Raw genomic sequence first — 20,592 nt, forward strand, 5'->3', positions numbered from 1 at the left:
ACGGAGAGGTATCTCTGGGCCCACTCGGTATTGCATCGTCATAATGAGCTCAATGTGACTAAGTAGTTAGTCACGGGATCATGCATTACGGAACGAGTAAAGTGACTTGCTGGTAACGAGATTGAACGAGGTATTGGGATACCGACGATCGAATCTCGGGCAAGTAACATACCGATTGACAAAGGGAATTGCATACGGGATTGCTTGAATCCTTGACATCGTGGTTCATCCGATGAGATCATCGTGGAACATGTGGGGGCCAACATGGGTATCCAGATCCCGCTATTGGTTATTGGCCGGAGAACGTATTGGTCATGTCTGCATGGTTCCCGAACCCGTAGGGTCTACACACTTAAGGTTCGGTGACGCTAGAGTTGTTATGGGAAATAGTATGTGGTTACCGAAGGTAGTTCGGAGTCCCGGATGTGATCCCGGACGTCACGAGGAGTTCCGAAATGGTACGGCGGTGAAGATCGATATATTGGACGAAGGGTATTGGAGTCTGGAAGTGTTCCGGGGGTACCAGGCTATGGCCAGCATTGACCGAAAGGTGTTTCGGGAGCCCCGGCAAGTGTTGGAGGGCTTCATGGGCCAAAGGGGAAGGGGCAAACCAGCCCACTAAGGGGTGGTACGCCCCCACACCATTTCCTACGTTATTTGGGGAGGTGGGGCACCTCCACCTGGATTGGGAGGCAATCCTCCACCTGCTTGGCTTGGGGGGCAAGTCTCCCTAGGATTTTCCCTAGGGAGATCCAATCTGCTTGGCCGCCCCTAGGGGAAACCCTAGGGCGCCTCCCCCTCTCCCCTTGCCCCTATATATAGTGGAGGGGTGGGAGGGCAGCCGCACCTCTTCCCTGGCGCAGCCCTCTCCCTCCTCCAACACCTCCTCCTCCGTAAGTGCTTGGCGAATCCCTGCCGGAGAACCACGAGCTCCATCACCACCATGCCGTCGTGCTGTCGGAGTTCTCCCTCAACTTCTCCTCTCCCCTTGCTGGATCAAGAAGGAGGAGACGTCCCCGGGCTGTACGTGTGTTGAACGCGGAGGCACCGTCATTCGGTGCTTAGATCGGAATCTACCGCGATCTGAATCGCTACGAGTACGACTCCTTCATCCACGTTCTTGTAACGCTTCCGCTTAGCGATCTTCAAAGGTATGAAGATGCTCATCCCCTTCTCTCTCTTATTGCTAGAATCTCCTAGATTGATCTTGGTGATACGTAGGAAAATTTTGAATTTCTGCTACGTTCTCCAACAGCAGGGTGTCGGACGAGGAGCAAAAAGGCCGCCGGCTGTGACCCTACGGTTTGCAGGGGAGGAGATGGAGAAGTGGAGGAGAGGGGGAGGAATTACCTCGAGAAGTACCGGCGGAGGAGGACGGCGGCGGCGGGGCGACGCTTTGTCTCGGTGTGTCCCGTTCCGCGCGGGTGCCCTCGAGGCTGGCCAGCCGCGTGGATAGGAGGGGAACGAAGGGGATCGAAGGGACTCGGCTGTGCGAACCCCGTGAAACAAATGGGTAGACGAGGATTAGCGAGGTTTCTGGGCCTTGCGGGGTTAATCCTCTAGAAACCTTGTCAATCCGCTCGTACCAAATGAGGGCTCAAGGGTCAAAGGTTTTCCGGGAAAGTGCGAGAGATGCTTGTATCTCCATCTCGAGTACAAGATTCTAAATTTTAAATAAATGCACTCCTAAGTAGCAAAGCATAGATTAAGTAGCCCAGATATGTCGCACCTAATTTGGAGAGTGACATGTACCCAGTTGTAGGGAAAATGGCGACGAAAAAGGCAGGGAGATTGGAGTGTAGCAATGAAAATATTCCACAAGAATGGTTCGAAAGTGACACTCACGCTTAGCATGAGCTTCGCTATGAATCATATCTTAGCATGACCGATCTAATCCTGACATTTAAAACCGCAGCTCAAACACCTACTGTAACACACAACACGCCGGCGACCTAAACCGGCCCCTCCATCCCCTGCTGCCACAGTGCTCTCAAGTCTAATCACACCCTGTCCCACCGAGAAAGAACGAGAATGCCGCGCCACCTGCTGCAGCAGCCCGTCGACCGCCTGGCCGCGATGGCCGCCGCGCCGGCCGCGGTTGCCGGCAGTGGGACGAGCCTGCGCACGGAAACGCTGCTCATCCTGGCGGCGGTGCTCTGCTTCCTGCTCTGCGTGGTCGGGCTGGCCATGGTCGCGCGCTGCTCCCGCATGTGCAATCCCTCCGCCTTCTCCGTCGAACCGCCGGGCGCAATGGCCAAGGCGCCGTGCGAGGGGATGGAAAAAAAGGCGCTGGAGTCGCTGCCGACCGTGTCGTGGCAGCCGGAGTCGAGCAAGGAGGTGGACGAGGACGAGCCGGAGCGGCCGGAATGCGCCATCTGCCTGGCGGCGTTCGCACGCGGCGACGAGGTGCGCGTGCTCCCGCGCTGCGGCCACGGCTTCCACGCCGCCTGCGTCGACGTGTGGCTCCCCTCCAGCTCCACCTGCCCCTCCTGCCGCCGCGCCCTCGTCGTCGCGGCCGCCCAATCGCCGGCAGCCACCGAGTCGCCCCCTCCTCAGACGAGCAGGCCTCGGCTGCCGGCACAGTAGCCGACGAGTCCGGACGGGGCGCGTCCACCTCTGACCTTTCTTTTGTCAGCTAGCTCTCTGTTGTTGGTACTTGTGCAGCTGGTGGGTACACGTACGTACAAAATGCAACTGTACAGCGTGTGATGGTGCATCACTTAGTTAATTTCTGTCTGTAACATATTTCATCTGTAAATACTTGTAGATCGGTCACTTTTAGTTGATTGATTACTAACAAAATCTGGCCGGCGACGCGGACTATAAAAAGAGAAGAAGACGCAGACGTGTGTGCTGCATGTTGCGTATACGAAGCAGACGTACGGCCGGGCACCTACGCTTTCGGTAAAGATCATCCTCGTCACCAAGATGCGTACATGTTCATGTCGACCGATGGCTTCAGTGTGGTCAAGCGTCAATCATGGCGGCGGTCGTGCTCACTCCGTCGCGTCGGTGAGGTGGTGGCGCCGGCCGGGCACGAGGAGCGGGATATTTTAGGCTGCCCTGATGTGGTACGTTACGTACGTATGCCGGCCTTCACGGACGGACGCCGGGCCGTCCATCGCCATGAATGATCGAGGGAGGTCTCTCTCTCTCTCCCTAGTGCGGTTCATGGCGATCCGTCAACCTCACGTATACAAATGATCGATGCCCATTCCGACCACCCAAGCTACCCAGAGCATGCAAGTGCAACAACCTCGACGCGCCACCAAGTTTCTTCGAATTGCTTCTATCGATTCGATTCGAGGGTTCCTTGACCTCTCGCGCTCCGTGCCCTCAAGTACTATTTCTACCCTGGCCCCGGCACCGTCGGCCGGCGGCACGGCGAAGCAGCATCGGTCGATCCACGTAGACCGGTAAAAAGAGGATGCTTTCTCCAGTCAAGTGCATGGCAACCACCAACCACGTCCAGGTCGGTGTTGACAATGGGACTATTGTCCTGTACGTATACAATCTTATCTTGCCCCCTGGCTGGGTGCGGATCCATCGATCGATCGAGTAGGCACTGATCTCCATCTCCTTTGTTTATGGCATCGATCGCGTTATCCCATCGGTCGGTCGGTCGGCCTCCTTTACGCTTTGCTTTGCTTTGCTTTCGTCGCCCCCTTTCGATCCTATTCTAACCACCATGATTGACATCTAGATAGATCACAAGTGGCGGCAAAAGGAGAGCAGCTAAAAGAAAGGAAAACGTGATCGGTCGATCGATCCAATGGAATCCAAAAGGGCATGCAGAGTGTCCCAAGTTGCATGCGCGGAGCGGGCCGCCCCAATTCGTGCTGCCGGCGTCCGTCCGTCCGTCCGTCGGGCTCGCGCGGGTCGCCACCGCACTACGTACCCTAGGCCCGAAGGCCATAGTGGTAGACTAGCTCCAGCACAGTGAGTGAAGGTTTTAGGCCGCGCGCGCGCACGTGTTGCCGCGCAATTTGACCGACGACAACGTTCTTCTCCACGTTCATGCATTGAATCGAGACGGGTTTAGGTTTTGCACCATGTTGTAGCGCTTGTAGTAATTAATACCCCCTCCGTCCGAAAATACTTGTCATCAAAATGAATAAAAATGGATGTATATAGAACTAACATATGTCTAGATACATCCCCTTTTATCAATTTTAATGATAAGTATTTCCGGACGGAGGGAGTAGCAACCAGTGCCAAAAGTGAGTAGTACTAGCAGTACAAGTGGGTGTGCATATTTTCCTTGCCCGAAACAAAAGGTTGGTGCGTAGAGTAGCGTAGGTAGGGCGCGCGGCGGATATGTTATCCGGATAGATCTTGGCTTTGCTTTGGCACACGTATCTGACGTGGCGGACGACCTTACACATGGGCCTGGTCGGTCACGCTCTCACCTCCCGTTATTCCTGCTCATCGTAGTACTAGCTAGCTAGTGTAATATGAGTCGTTGCTTTCATCGTACCCGCTCGATCGGTCGGCTCACTTGAGATGTCTGCTCATTTCTGATACGCACGTACGTACGTACGTGTACACCACTTTCACCGTGACCAAGTACTACAGCAAAGTTGTAGTATCTCCCCCTCGAGTACAAGTCTCGAAATTTTATATCTCATGAAGAAGAAAGGCAGGAAGTAGCAATAGATCAATCACTTAACTAGTCCAGATCGGTCGCACCTAAATTTTGAGAGTGACATGTACCCAGTTGTAGCTGAAAAGGCGAAGAAGAATACGGGGAGTGTACCAATGAAGACATTCAGCGAGAATTCAAACAAGAATTGGTCGAAAGTGACACTCCCACTTATATCAGCTTAATTATCAATCATATCCCTACTACCTAAGCTTAGCCACCCACTTAGTACTGTATGACCCGGCTAATCCGGACACTAGCTATAAAACCGCTGCAGGAGCACCCAACTCTTGCCTCCTTCGCAACTCCCGCTACACAGTGAGCACACTGAGAGACGACCTAAATTGGCCCCGCGCGCTCGTTGGCACGGTGCTCATCCCTCATCCTGTCGGCCCGTCGGCCCACCGGCCACCGAGAACGAACCAGACAATGCCGCGCCACCTGCTGCAGCAGTCCGTCGACCGCCTGGCCGCGATGGCCGCGCCGCCGGCGGCCGCCATGGCCGGCGGGGCGACGAGCGCGCACACGGACACGGTCCTAATCGTGATCGCGGTGCTCTGCTTCCTGCTGTGCGTGGTCGGGCTGGCCATGGTCGCGCGCTGCTCCCTGCTCTGCAACCCCTCCGCCTTCTCCGTCGACGGGCCGGCGGCCAAGGCGCCGTGCGGTGGCCTCGAGAAGAAGGCGCTGGAGTCGCTGCCGACCGTGTCGTGGCGGCCGGAACAGAGGGAGGTGGACGAGGAGGAGGGGGAGCGGCCGGAGTGCGCCATCTGCCTGGCGGAGTTCGCGCGCGGCGACGAGGTGCGCGTGCTCCCGCACTGCGGCCACGGCTTCCATGCCGCCTGCGTCGACGTGTGGCTCCTCTCCAGCTCCACCTGCCCGTCCTGCCGCCGCGCCCTCGTCGTCGTGTCGCCGGCGCCGCCAACCACCCATCCTCCCGCGGGTGCGACGACGTGCTGTGGCGTGGCAGGCCGCTGCCGGCCGTCGGCATCGTAGGCGACCGACCGGCCGTCTACATACATATCCTGGCCTGTTCACGCAGCTGCTGCAGAGTACAGATTATGTTCATACGTAGTCGCTCACGTACGTACATACGCGCCATTTGATTAGTTGTTTACATACATTTCCCATGTGTTGTGTCATCCGAACATATCAGTATACCGTACACTTGTATACGCGTACGTGCAACTGCATGGTGTGCATGCGATGGGTCGATGATGCACCACTTACATGTGTCTGTAAAAACTTTTTCCCTCATTAAAACCTGTGGATACATGCATCTAGATCTGGCCCTCTAAGAGCATCCACGGCTGGACTTGGCAAATCCGGCCCCTCAAACGACCGCAGACGCGTCCGGGACGCATCCGCGGGCACTGGCTGTGTACCCCTCAAATGTTGCGTCACACATCCACATCCCATTGTTAGAGTCTGGAACAAAATGAAGGCTCCTCATGCCATTGGATTTTGGACCGTCGGATTGCATGTCCAATTGTTAGAGTCTGGAACAAAATGAAGGCTCCTCAGGCCATTGGATTTTGGACCGTCCGATTGCGTGTCCAAACGAGATCTGGCCGTTGGATCGCGAGATGGATCGATCCGGACCGTCGGATCGCGAGATGATCGATTCGGACCGTCGGATCGATAGAAACACTGCTACAACACTCCAGTTCATGCCACCGCCTGTAATTTCCCTGCCCCACCGAGGGCATTCTCGTCTTTTCACACTATCCCCGTCGCGCCCCTTCCTTTCTCTCGTGCCCCAGCCACCGCCGCCGCTCGCCCCATCCCCACCCCCTCGCATCGCCACCCCAACCCCTCCTCCCATCCCCTAACCCTAGCTCCTCCCCTACGTCTCGCTGCCTGGCCTCCTCCCCTCCCGTCGTGCTAGCGCATCCTCTGCCGCCATCGTTGCTCGCCCCGGTCCCCGTCCTGCAGCGGTGGCCGAGGAGGACTAGCCGCGCCACGGCCGCACGTCCCGTCCTGCAGCGATGGTCCACGGGATCGGCACCGGCACCGGCCTCCTTGCTCCCGCTTGAGTCATGGAGGGACAACCAGCAGCGGCGGCCCAGGAGATCGACGACTAGCGAGGCGAGTCGCCTTCGATTCTGCAGGAGCCCGATGGTTGTCTCCTCCTCCACAGCCGCACACGAGCGGCCAGCCCTGGACTAGGTCGCGACATGAGAAGCGGACGTCCGAGGCATGTCCAGGTGCGCCCCTCTCCCTCCCTCCTCCTCTGTGTGTGTGCGCGCGCGCGTGTGTGTTCGTGTGGGACTGATTCCGTTCGTCCGCGCTGGCTTGGCAGCGCCACTGCCCGCTCGATACGTCCCCCGCCCCAGCTGCCGACCCCCTCCTCCACGGCGGCGCCTTCGTCCCCGGCGATGCACGGCAGCAGCCCACTACAGGTGATATTTGATTTCATGGTGATGTACATGCTTTGCATGCTTAATCCTAGCACTACTTCTGTTTTCTTTTGCACACAAGGGAACTTGCTATTCCTGCGGTCATTGATTAGTAAACAAAGAGGCAGGAGGGAGGGAGCAATGGATAAGAAGGTAACAAAGTTAGATGCTCTCATTGGCAGCGGCTTTCGTGGAGGGTGGCATGCAGGACACCTTCGCCCCGAAACCATAGTTGTACGTGCGGGTGCGCTGACGTCTCTCTGCTGTGTGGTGGCGCAGGACGGTGAAGATAGGGGACAAGAGCTGCTCGCTGCAGCCGCTTGTCGGCGGCCCCAACGGCCTCGTCCCCTGCCAAGGCAAGGATGGATGATTATACTGTTCTCCCTTCCAGTTCATCTCTGCACTCTACTCATTCAAACATGCCTTGCTATTTCACCTTAGTAACAACAATGGATGGCATTGGTTGATTGGTACAGATGATAAGCCGCGAGATGGCGGTGCCGCCGATGGCCAGCCGCAGGACGAGACCAGGGACAATAGGCCCCTGATCGACAATAACACCGTGCAGACGCTGTCCAGCAAGGACATCGAGGCGATGAAGCGGTGAGGATTCAATTGAACGTTGTCCACATGTCCTGCTCGAGTAGGATATTTACTTTCCTTTCTCTGTTTTTTAATGAGATCTTGATGTCGTGCGGGTTTTTAATAGGGAGGATGCCAGCGGTGACTCCATCGTGGAGGCTTTGATAGCAAATGGCTCCACATTTGGAAATAAGACAGTGTTCTCAGAGGTTGGCATCCGTTACTTATTGTCTGGTTTGTTTCCTTGCTGTTTTGGTGGAACACTGAGGTCTGATTTTGTATGACCGTTTTCGGTTGCCGGAGAAATACAAGCTGAAGGAACAAAACAAATATGCGCCTAAAGTGCTTTTGCGGCGCCCCTCTACCCGAAGGTATCTCATGACACTCTGTTTGTAGAAGGAAAGATATGTCATATATTTTGTAAGCAAATACTATCAAATTTGTGGTTCTGTGTGAGTGTGATTGTCACGCATGCGACCATATGTAGTATCACACATTTCATTTTAATATAAAGATGCATCTTCTGATTAGCTCTTTGCGGTGGATGTCCTGCCCAAAGTAGCGAACCAGTTTCTCTGGAGTATCTTCTTAACTGCAGTTTGAGGATTGTTGTAGTGTATGAATAAAGTAGGACAAGTAAGAAAGAACCGCTGCTTTATTTATAATTTCGCTACAACAACTGATGAAAGCACATCTAGCTCTATGGTGGCAATGTAGTTTTTTTTGTAGGGGGTGGCAATGTAGTTTGTTGTGGCTAAAATTTACTTAGCCCAACTAACCTTAGGTCAGACCAACTTCGGCGAGTGGTGTATTCCAACATACAAATTCAGTGCATTTGAATCAAGAGATGAAAGTGGTTGGAGGGGGGAAATAAGAAAGACTAAAATGCACTGTTTTTAAGCTTATAGCCTATGGAATTTGAGACCGGCTGTTGTTCTTTTTGAATATTCTTGTATCCTCTGTTTACTTAAAAAGTGGTGTTCAGAACAAGAAATAAGTTCTGGCCGCATAAAAGTTGCAGTTCAGAATCCATTTGTTAGGTTGGTCGGGGTGGGGATGGGAGGGTTTTAATTTCTTAATAGAACATGTCCCGTTTTCCAAGTTTTGGTTTGAAAGATTACCAAGTGAACTGGATTTAACGTAGTTATTGGAAAGTTAGCATAATTTTGAATTAATTTTGTTGTAAGTTGTATTTACATAGTGCTTGGCACTTGAAAAAATATTTTCCTTTTTTATTTTGTTCATTACTCTTAATATATACTACTAGAAAGTGTCTACTAGAAAGTGTGTAAATTATCTAATTTTTTTGTTCCCTTTTATGCTACCCCATCTATGAGACATATTTCAAGAAGTACCCAGCTCGAATAGGGTAACTATTTCCGTTTCATTACTTGCTAGAGCCAATCTATTATTTTTTCCTTCTCACCATCATAGTCAATTTCTTGATCTTGCATAGCTGTAGCACTTGGTTACTTAATGCTGTCTTTTCTTGTTCCTCAGGTTTATGTGAGTTGATGCGCTCTCCCTCTTGTTGTCTATGGCAATTGTTGGTGCATATTCAGATGTGCTTGCCGTTGATATGGTTGGGGGTTTAGTTGTTGGAGCTGTATCTGAACACTTAGGAGGTAAATTATGCTTTCTTCTATGGTAATGGATATTATTTGGTGTTAAATTAAACTTTCCAATTGAATGATATTGTTTTAACCTTGCTGTTTGTTGACAAATCACCCTGATTTAGTGGGAATTGTTATGTGTTGTGGCATGTAATAACTAATTCTCTCACGAGTCACATTACTTGTTTCCACAAACTGCAATATACATCTTCGAATATGAAAGCTTTAGGCTGACCTGCCATTGCCAGCTCGAGGTGTTTGTTAGTATTTGTGAATGTGCGAAGTAAATCTGATTCTTGTGTGTTGTGCATCGCCATTTACATATCTTATTAATGAAAATCATTGCTGATTATCTCTGTTATATAGGTATTTCCACACAAATTTTATATCCAAATCTTGTCATTCATGTTGTTGCAGGGATTTGCGCGGTGGAGACAGCTATCCATTTGTGCGGTCATTGGATTAGTAAACAGAGAGGGGGGAGGGAGGGAGCAATGGACAAGAAGGCAACAAAGATGAAGATGCTCTCGTCGGCAGCGGCTTTTGTGGAGGGTGGCGTGCAGGACACCTTCGACGACGCCTGCATCATCTGCCTTGAGAACTTCTGCGACAGCGAGCCCTCCGATAGCGACCTCTCTCTTGCGGATGTAATGGTGATTGGCGATGGAAATCTTTTGATTTGGTGGTAGACGTGTCGGAAGTTGAAGCTGTTCTGGTTCTTGTTTTGAATTGTCACAGGTTACAAGCTGCAAGCATGATTTCTTTCTCCAGTGCATCCTTGAGTGGTGAGGACCATGCTTTCTTTTCTTTGCAATTTCCCCTCAAATTCTTTGACCACTTGATTAGAAATTTAGAATGATATTGCCTGAAACTATCATACAAGTACGCATTTTGCTGTTGTTAGTTTGTTCATTGGCCTTGGCTTTATTTAAAAGTGTATGTTTCATGGGCCTTGGCTTTATTTAAGAGATACCTTGCCGGCTCTTTTTTTAAAAGCTAAAGGGACTATCTGATTTGTTCTCTCTGGTCTGCTACCACCCCTTTTTCTTGGGCTTTGGTCTGCTACATTTGGCCTGATATTCTTCTTTGGTGTCCACATGAGAAAAAAAGGATGCCTATGATCAAATAGCAATCACTTATTTTTCTAGGTTGTATAGATTTCTTGAATTGCCTGCAGTATACTTCTTTGTCAACTAATATATGTCTCCCTGACAATTTCAACAAATACCAAGGATATGGTTAGGCGCACATATGCTTGTGTTTACGACGACACCTGCACCAGTCGTCATAGTAGTTGTTGTTGCCCCCCCCCCCCCTCCAAACTCCCTTCTCTGGGTGAGAGATCCCTCTCCTTTCCTTTCTATTTGTTGGGTTTCGCTTTGTGCCATCATTTGATTGGTTGAATGACACAGGAAGAAAGTGAGAACAGAGTGCTTCTCTCCTAAGTTATACTTGTATGTCTAAATTTTTCTCAAATGACATGACACTCAGTGTCCTGCATGATATTTTCACACAAACATGTTAATTGTTTTGCATATATTGGTGAAGTTTAATTCAGCTTTAGAAATGAGGGCATGCAATACATGTTGTGTGCATTTGATTTCAGAATGTTGTTAACCCGCCTGCATGACAATCGTGTGGTAGCTACATGTATGTTAGATTGCTGGACATCTGAAGGAGCTTGAATAGGTATTTCACCATCTTATGCAACACCGTTGCGTATCTACACCTATATCGTGTTTATTAACTAAACGTTCTTCCATGTGAAACTCACTAGATCTTTGGTATGTGTTTTCCTCCAATCCTTGCTTAACTGTGTGATGTTGAATCATTTAAAATGGATGTTGAATCCTACATGCTATGCTATGTCGTGCTGATTTATAATTTGATTTCCTATTATTGTTGGCAAGCTCTTGCTCGCAGTTCACATTATATGATTGGTATTTTGTGTATGACATGGTGCGGATTTCCTAGCTTCTTCAAGAATGTCCGCTTGGTTTCTCCTAATTTTCTAAATTCTTTCTTCGGTGACTTATGTAATTCATGAATGTGTGTCACTCGTCATGTTAGTTTATGCCTTTTGCTTGGGTTTTGGATCTATTAATTGGACTAATTAGTAGATTTAACTTACTTAATATTTAGATAGCATCTTAGGACTGTTGTATGTCTGTGAAACTGTGAGTAGAAACACTTGAAATTTGATGTTTTGCTGGCTACCTATTATTGCAGTTATAGAAGGTCATGAATGACCTGTGAAACACTTGGGCACACCAAAGGTTGGTGATTCGAATCAAAGATTAGTGTATGCTATGTTACATTGTTTTCCCTCATCTAATTATTGTTGCTGCCGGGTTAACATGAATGCTAAGTTATAGGCGTCTTGACTAATTAATAAATGAAACCGAAGAGGATGGGCAGAAAGCAAACTAATTTTATGTACGCCCAACATTGTTTCTTTGGATGCTTATATGAATGGTTTTAAACTTTTAATGGATGAGCTGATGGCATAACTTGGTTCTCCTCTTACAGATAAGCGCATTCATGTTCTGAAGCAATGTCTTCTTGAACGTGTATAGGAAATAAGCTCGATGCATTTATTTTAGTACTTAGATACTCTTTTGCTTACATGTCTACCGGGAAGATACAATGTCCTACAAGTTCGAATACAGAGCTACCACTATAAATTCTACTTGGTTGCATCTGACCTAATGTTATTCATTTCCTTCTGCTCCAGACAAGACAAGCAGCAGCGGCGACGCCAGACCAGTCACCCCCGCACCTCCAGTTTTCCTTCAGGGTAACTAACCACTGGCAAATGCTTCTGTCATTTCTTTCGCTTGTGATTCCTCTCGTTGGGACCATGGTTGTTGCCTTTCCCTCTGCCTGTAAAATCGTACTGCAGAGGCATCTAGCACCCACCATGAACATCGGTGTGAGGTCTTCGATCGAGGCTCCCCTGGACCAGCATCGTCTGCTAGCGCACGCGTGCCTGCTTATGTGTAGATTGACTGATCTAGCCTCCACCTAAATTTCCTGCAATTACGATTCAGCAAGAGATCATAGGTAGTCTAATTTGTTTTCCCAAAACCTGAGTTCAACGATGGAGTTAGATACAGATTATCCATATGCATATTTTGTCCATATTACTGTCCTGAACAGATAGCCTGATTGTTCCACTTAATTTAGGTCACTAATTACATGCAAATAGTCCTACACTATACGTCTAATTTTTCTGCAATTGCTTCATTAGATAGCCTGAGTGTTCAAAAAATTGTTCTATACATTGTCTTTGTCTTCCCTGATTTTAATTAACCCTGTTGAGCTTCTTTATGACGTAGGCTGAGCCTTGTGTTGGGAGGATCCCAGGCCGAATGATGCTTGATCTCCTTTTGGAGGAGCTTATGTTTACCGCAGCCCGTTATAGTCGAAGGGGCTGTTTAAGTAACACCATGAGTTCATTTACTGGTGTTCGATCCTCCGATGAGGCAGCGGCGGAAGACTTGCCTTTTTGAAGCCATCAGGACCATCGAAAATGCCACAAGCACAGTGGTCAAAGATCTGAGTTATGGACGCTTAAACAAGATGGAACAAGACTTTGGTTATCTAAGGCTCAGGCTCAATGAAGCATTTGACACAATAGACATGGTTGCCAAAGGATATTTGTATGCTATAAGATACATGCCAGCTTTCTTACACCAGCTTCATAATGTGATAGCACATGCTTTTCCTCCTACTCGTGTTGTGGACAAGTCAACAAATGAGGCTCTCAAGAATATTGAGGTGGTAGCTCATAATCTCAGGACAGAAGCAATAGTCTTGAGAACAAGCTATATGTGAGAAGGCAGAGTCAAGCGCGTGAACATGAGGTATTTGCACCTGTGGCTTTCTTTGGTCGTGACGTTTAAGATAAGCGCGTGAACATGCGTAGCTTGATTTCGGACTAAATCCTTTGTAGTTGCGTGGACCAACTTCTATATACTAAATATGTATAGCTTGCTTTTGAACTGAACCTGTTGTTTCCTGAACCAATTGCTATGTATTGAATGTGTATATATCGATGCAATGCTTCAAATATAAACTTGGTATATTAGATTGATAAATATAACTAAATTATGTTATTTTTATATTTACAATGCTTCAATAATTACTGTATTACCAAACTGGATATGACCGTATCCGGCAGCGGGTGTTGTCGGGTGCGGCAAGCCGCACATCCTACCTAGTACTGTAAATTCTGATGATCAAATGCATGCAATCCATGCGCGTTGATCATACGGTACAAACTGTCTGAATGCCGAAGTTCTAAGCAAAGCAAAGCAAATCATAGTTCAACAAACCAGACATGGCAAAAATGAAATCAATGTCCGAGCGTGACGGATGGCCTCGGATCATTGGCTGGGCGCCTGCTCCGAGCGGAAGGCGTCCTGCTCCAGGCGGAATGCGTCCTACTCGTCCTGCTCGGCCTGCATCCGGGCAGCCTCCTTCGACTGCATCTAGGCTGCCTCCTTCGCCTGCATCCGGGCTGCAACGCCCTCGCCGCGTCGTACTTCCTGCGGTCGTTGATCTTCATCTTCTTGTCCGCAAGCCACTTGTTCGCATGCTCATCCAAGAGGGTCTCGTCCGCCAACATGATCCTCGCATCTTCCGCGTCCCGTGCGGGTTGCAATCTCTCATTCTCAAGCTCTATGTCGCCAAATGGCTTTGCCTTCTCGAGCTCCCATTTGATCGCCGCTTGTTGCTTCTCCAACTCGATCTTCTCCCTCTCAATTTCCAGCTTCTTCTCCGCCCTCTTCCGATCCCATTCCATCCTTTCCTTTTGCGCATCCAACATGAGCTTGTACCTCTCCTCCTTTTTGTCCTCCCTTATCAAAAAAAATGCCTGTCCATGTGGACGACATTTTGATAGCCACGACATCACGGGCGGCACGTGCCTTCTCCCACTTTGGGGTGGGGTCGAGCTGTCGGGTCCGACGTGGCGGGCGTGCCCGGGCGCCCGCATATCTGCCACATATTTGGGCTGGGTGTCGGGGTGCCAGTCAGCCCGGGCACCCCCACATCTGCCACATATTTGGGCTGGGTGTCGGGGGTGCCAATTAGCTCGGGCGCCCCCATATCCGCCACATATTTGGGCTGGGTGTCGGGGGTGCCAGTCAGCCCGGGCGGTTAAGACCCATTTGAGGCGTTTGTCTGAGTCAAAAAATCATGACCGGACAGTGACCGGGCGCCCCACCTGAACGTATGAGCCGGATTTGAAAGTCCGTGTCCGCTTGTAGATGCTCTAATTGGCTCGTGCAGCCATGCACGCGTCTGCCTTTCTTTCGTAACATAAAGCACACATACGGTATGGCACGCACGCTTTAAAAAGAAATAGAACATCGTCAAGAAGAAGAAGAAGACGCGCACATTGCACATGTTGATCGACCGATTTGGCGAAAGAGGGGGTGGGTATAGTAAAGCGTGACATGCTTTTTATTCAAACCTTACGTCTAGTCGGGACGATGATCCCCTAGTTTCTTTTTGCCACATCTTTTGAAGGATGTAATTCTCTTAGACTCGTAATAAAATGCCGAGCAGGTTTTCCCTTCAAACAAAAAGCGTGCGCCGGAGTGGAGGGATCGAACCGATCACGGCGGCGGCGCGGGGATCACACTCACCCCCATGTGCACGTTTTACTGAGAGGCGCGTTCGCTGAGTTTCCAGCGGCACAGGTCGCTGTGTAGAAGTTCCTTCCTGTGCAGGCGTCCCATCACGGCCTAATAAATCTCTATTACAGGCGTACAGCTACAGTGTCTCAAAATATCCCGCGTGCGTGCTGGGCGCCACCACCTTGCCGAACGCCGGCCATCTAGTGCTCCCTGGTGTTTGCGTTCTTATTTTTTTTAATTAGCGGCGGCTTTAAGCAGAATTTATACCCTGCTTTCTACTAGTATGCTTCAAGACAATTAGAGAAAGTTCGCGATTTTCACGCCGCGTGTGTCGACGTGTGGCTCCTCTCCAGCTCAACCTGCCCGTCCTGCCGCCGCGCCCTCGTCGTCGTGTCGCCGGCGCCGCCAACCACCCATCCTCCCGCGGATACGATGACGTGCTGTGGCGTGGCAGGCCGCTGCCGGCCGTCGGCATCGTAGGCGACCGATCGGCCGGTGCTTGGAGCATATTCCTGGTCTGTTCCCGCAGCTGCTGCAGAGTACAGATTATGTTCAGACGTAGTCGCTCACGTACGTACATACGCGCCATTTGATTAGTTGCCTACGTACATTTTTAATGTGTACTGGTGCTCGCATTATTTCTGGATTTATTTTAGAATTTTCGGCGATGCGTTTTTAGTGGGAGGAGACGTTTCCGTCGACGACGAGGCGTCTACGATGGCTTCGTAAATCTCAAGATGATATGCCGGCTCAGTCTCTCGGAGATTGTCATAGGCACCGGCGGAGCTATGTGCATTCCTGCAGGTGCCATGGCCCCCCAACCTTGACAAATTTAGTGAAGACATTTTTTTACAGAGATTTAGATTGGAAAAATAGACATGTTTTCCACTGTCTTTTCTCTTTGGCCCCCAATCTTCTTGGTCCAGCTCCGCCACTGCTCATAGGAGTAGGGTGTGCATGTGTGCGTTCATAAGGGTGCGTGTATGTGCGTGTATATGAACGCTTGTGTCTGTACTGATGCTCAAAAAAACATATCAGTATATGGTATACTGTATACGCGTACGTGCAACTGGATGGTGTCGGTGTGCATGCGATAGGTCGATTATGCACCAGTTAGCATGTGTATGTAAAAACATTTTTCCTCGTTAAAGCCCGTGAATACATGCATCTAGATCAGCCCCTCTACTAATTGGCTCGTTCTGTCATGCATGCGTCTGCCTTTTTGCGTGTCTAACGGAAAAGGTCCATTTTAAACCTTGAATTCGTAGAAGTTGGACGAAACAAACACTTAAGTTAAAATCTCTGCCGTTGCACCCTTAACTATGCAATCCCGATCTAAATTAAACCCTAACAAATGTCAACCGGGATTTGTCTGGCTGATGGGCCAGGGTTGCGCTGGGCCAGCCCGTTTTCTTTTGCCTGCAAAAAAAATGTCTTTTTTTTCTGTTACACGGAAGCTCGACCTGACGCATGCAGCGACACCTGGCCGGGCCGGCCCATGGTGTACGATCGCGTCCGTACTAGTGTAACATTTTTTCAGAAACAAAATGTAGCGTGACAATTTGATTATCGAAAACGATAAAACATAAAGTCCTATATGGTTCGAACCACGCACCTGCAGATCCCAACGAGAGGTCAACCTAACAAGCATGTGTCACTAAATTGGAGTGCGCAAGTTTAAGAAAAAAGTTAAACGCAGAATCAGGGCGGTTTTTTTGGTATCTTTTCCTGCATTTTTTTAAAAGAGAGTAATGTTTGAAACTCTGACAATTGTTTGAACGCGTGAAACTTTTTTCAATTCATTTTATTTTTCAAATTCGCGAACCTTTTTACAGAACTCATGGATTTTTTCAAATCCGTGTCAAATCCACGAATTCCTTTTCAATTTATAATTTTTCCCAAAGCAGGTGATTTTTTTCCCAAATCCATTCAATTTTCTTTTCAAAATCCGTGAGCTTCTTTTCAAAATCATTGTACTCTTTCTAAATCTGTGAACATTTTCTTCAAAAATTGTAATTTTTTTTATTTTAAAAATCTGTTGCATGAGGTTCTTATTTTTTGTTTGCTATTTCCTACTAAGATGGCCACTGGTTTTATATGTTTTAAAATAATTCAAGCAGTGTTGAAATTCACTGCTAAAAAAATGCGCGCACCATTTTTATCTAATGCGTGAGCCGTTTTTCAATACGTTTGTTAGAAATTCATGCATCTTGTTACAAAAAATCATGGACCTTTTAATATATATTGAGCATTTTTTTAATACACAACAAAAATTTCTTATATACACATTGAATATTTTTGTGATATACGCTAAACAATTTGTAAATACATAACGAACACTACAGTGATATATGCTAAACAATTTGAAAATACACAATGAACATTATTGTGATGTATACTGAACAATTTGAAAATACATTGAACATTTTTTTTCATATATGCTGAACATTTTTTTCATATATGCTGAACTTTTTAAGTACATAAATGAACATTGTTTTAATATACAAACATTTTCTTAAATATACTATGAACATTTTTGTATAATACACAAAAAGGAAGAGAAGTAAAAATAAACAGAAGAAACACAACTTGTTCATCATATTAAAGTATTATTATTGATTAAAAATACACGATGAAACATTTCCTTGTAATGTATTAATGGAAGAAAAAGGAAAAGGAAAAGGAAAAAAGAAAAGAAAGATAAAGCCAGAACGAACACGAAAGAACCAGAAAGAAAAAGGTAGAAAGAACATGAAAAAACCAGAAAAAAACCAAAAAAGATAAAATAAAACAAAAAGTCAACAGCAGTGAACGAGTAACATGCGCTGCCCCAAAAAGGGCCGGCCCACCAACGGGCGCTGCGGGGCATACCACTGTTGTTTGCTGCCCACGAGCGGCAAATAGGAATTCGCCACCAATCCCGGCCATTCTTTGCAATCCCTGTCTGGCGAACAACTTCAGGGTTTGATTTAGACCGGGATTATATAATTCAGAGTTGAAACGACCTGGATTTGGACTTGAGGGTTTGATTTGTCAAAGCTCTATGAGTTTAGGGTTTAAAATGGACTTTTTCCCATGTATAACATGGAGCACACGTACGATACGGCACGTATGCTTTACAAAAAAAAAGGAACATCGTCAAGAAGAAGACGCACACATTGCACATGTTGATCATGGCGGCGGCGGCGTGGGGGGGCGCTCTCACCCCCTTTGCGTCGCGTGGTGGCCGACATTCGGCAAGGTGGTGGCGCCCGGCACGCACGCGGGATACTTTGAGACACTGTAGATGTACGCGTGTAACGGAAATTTGTTAGGCCGTGATGGGACGTCTGCTTGGCCCGTTACTTCTGGAGTAGTTCTCTTGACAAAAATTGTATGCACTGGGTATCTTGGAAAGAACTTGCTTCACCCAAGTTCAATGGAGGTATGGGTTTCCGCCACATGCCACTCTTCAATCTTGCATTGCTTGGGAAACATGGATGGAGACTCATGACAAAACCTAATTCCTTGTGTGCTTGGGTCTTGAAGGGTCACTACTTCCCTGACATTGATTTCATACATGCATCGGCGCCCAAGTCTGCTTCGGCGACTTGGCGTGCGATCATAGCAGGAAGAGAGGCACTTAATGCCAGTCTAATCAAGAGGGTTGGAGACGGGATTTCTATCTCAGTCTGGACTGAAAAATGGATACCAGGAACTATATCGATGACACCGTTGTCCAGACCACCAGCTACTAATGTTGAACATGTGTCGGATCTTATTGACACAGCAAACTGAACGTGGAATCAACAACTGGTTCGAGATGCATTCAGTGCACCTGATGCTGCAACTATTCTTAGTATTCCTCTACGACAGGGAGGCGGTGAAGATTTCTATGCTTGGGCCTTTGATCCCTCGGGCAACTACACTGTAAAGACGGCGTACCGTACTCTAGTGACTCAAAAAGAGTGATCCACTCTCGAGGAAGGGACGGCTATCGGAACCTCACAAAACGAACAACAGATGTGGAAAGCTCTTTGGAAATTGAATTTGGTGCCAAAAGTTTGAGTTTTTTGGTGGCGAGTCCTGCGAGGAATTCCTCGAGATGAACACACTCTGGACCGGTGACACATTGCGGAAATAAGCAGGTGTAAAATTTGCTTAGCTACGGAGGAAGATCTCCAACATGCGCTGATGTTCTATTCCCATGCAAAATGTTTTTGGGAAGTAGCACATGCTTGGTTTGATATACTACTGCCCAGACTACACTCTAGCTCGTGGGCCAAAGACATTTTATGTGATCCCATGATTATAGAGATGGACCGAGCTAAAATTATCACTGTCATGTGCACTATTTGGCATTCCCGAATCAGGTTAAAACATGACCAAAAGGGCATGAACCCTGTTACCTCCGTGCGCTCGATTAAGGAGTCGCTAGCGTTGCTGGAACTGCCACGGAGTGCTATGAAAATACTGCCAGGCTATGGCTGAAGGCCCCCGGATGCAGGCAGTGTCAAAATTACGACGGATGGGGCAATTAACTTCGCTCAAAATTGCAGTGGTGCGGGTGGTGTCGCGCGCTCGAGCACTACTGCATTCTTGGGAGCTTGGTGTAAACCACATGTGGGTATCTCTGACCCACTTATCGCGGAAGCTTTGGCAGCGTGATGGTGCTCGCTTTGCCAAAATTCGAGGATTTACGTATGTCACCATGAAGATGGTGCAACTGTGGAGCAATCGTCACAATTCTCGTTTAATTGTGGCCCCTATCTTACTAGAAATTGGAGAGCTAGTTAGCGATTTTTCGTTATTTTATGTACTTCATGTAAGTCGGCCAACAAACGTTCCTGCACACCCGTGTGCCAAGCATGCTTGCACACTGAATGTGACTGAGTGCTGGCTCGAAGAGACCCCTAGATTCCTCGTGACCAGCCTACTGGCTGACTATCCTAGGAATGCCTTGTTTTAAGAAAGCTCTCTGAATTACTGCAAAAAAAAGGGACGTCTGCACATGAACTTCTATACAGCGACATGTGCACTGGAAACTCAGCGAACACGCCTCAGTAAAAAGTGCACGTGTGGCGCTCCCTAGTGTTTGCGATCATATTTTTTGTGGGCGGTTTTAAGCAGAATTGATTTATTTCACCATGCTTTATACTTAAAAAAAACAGAAAATATTCGCGATTTTTTCAAAATGTCATCAAATTTAACATTTAGCGAATTCAGAAAATGTAGGCGCATTAAAAAACTATTTCTGAAATAATAAAAGGTTCATGTATTTTAAAATCATGAATTCAAAAAATGATCAGCAATTGTTTTCGTAAGTTTGAATATCTTTTACGAATTTCAGAAAATGGTCATGAATAAAAAATGTCCATGAACTTAAGAACATATTATAAATTTAAAAATGTTCAAGATTTCGAAAACATATTCATGGATTCATAAAATTGGCATGCATTTCAAAAATATTCATGAATTCAGAAAACATGTATGCAATTTTTAAAATTTCATGAATTTAAAAAAATCATGAATTTGAAAAACGTTCACAAATTTAAATAATATTAGAAAAGTAAGTATATATTTAAAATTTACCAAAAATATTTGTGAGTTCCAAATTGTTCATGAATTTCAAAAAACATCACAAATCAGAGAGGACATTTATAGTCCATCTCTTTCTATATATGGAAAGTCAAGAAATTCTCATCGTAAAATCGAGAAATTGTGCATATAGAAAA

At 47.7% G+C, this 20,592-nt stretch overlaps 3 protein-coding genes across 8 annotated transcripts; all 3 read left to right on the forward strand.

Annotated features, from left to right (window-relative positions):
* Positions 1–1,805: 1,805 nt before the first annotated feature.
* On the forward strand, positions 1,806–2,724 carry LOC123116827 (RING-H2 finger protein ATL80-like). Its single transcript, XM_044537721.1, has one exon. The coding sequence runs from the start codon at positions 2,032–2,034 to the stop codon at positions 2,584–2,586; it is 555 nt and encodes a 184-aa protein (XP_044393656.1). The 5' UTR covers positions 1,806–2,031; the 3' UTR covers positions 2,587–2,724.
* A 2,229-nt stretch (positions 2,725–4,953) lies between these two features.
* LOC123113038 (probable E3 ubiquitin-protein ligase ATL44) lies at positions 4,954–5,922 on the forward strand. Its single transcript, XM_044534143.1, has one exon. It carries the CDS (start codon positions 5,072–5,074, stop codon positions 5,633–5,635), a length of 564 nt encoding a protein of 187 aa, XP_044390078.1. The 5' UTR covers positions 4,954–5,071; the 3' UTR covers positions 5,636–5,922.
* Positions 5,923–6,420: 498 nt separating this feature from the next.
* LOC123113039 (uncharacterized) lies at positions 6,421–13,359 on the forward strand. Of its 6 annotated transcripts, XM_044534147.1 has the most exons (12): positions 6,421–6,846; positions 6,942–7,041; positions 7,167–7,191; positions 7,318–7,394; positions 7,515–7,641; positions 7,748–7,829; positions 7,924–7,991; positions 9,121–9,245; positions 9,651–9,880; positions 9,972–10,018; positions 11,463–11,509; positions 11,968–13,359. In XM_044534147.1, the coding sequence occupies exons 1-8, from the start codon at positions 6,817–6,819 to the stop codon at positions 9,128–9,130; spliced, it is 519 nt and encodes a 172-aa protein (XP_044390082.1). In that variant the 5' UTR covers positions 6,421–6,816; the 3' UTR covers positions 9,131–9,245; positions 9,651–9,880; positions 9,972–10,018; positions 11,463–11,509; positions 11,968–13,359. The 6 variants fall into 6 exon arrangements, with proteins under 6 accessions (XP_044390082.1, XP_044390081.1, XP_044390083.1 ...); XM_044534146.1 differs by lacking the exon at positions 11,463–11,509; XM_044534148.1 differs by lacking the exon at positions 11,463–11,509 and having other exon boundaries at positions 12,572–13,359.
* Positions 13,360–20,592: the final 7,233 nt, after the last annotated feature.

This window comes from Triticum aestivum, chromosome 5B, assembly GCF_018294505.1.
Source record: "Triticum aestivum cultivar Chinese Spring chromosome 5B, IWGSC CS RefSeq v2.1, whole genome shotgun sequence".
Lineage (NCBI taxonomy): Eukaryota > Viridiplantae > Streptophyta > Magnoliopsida > Poales > Poaceae > Triticum > Triticum aestivum.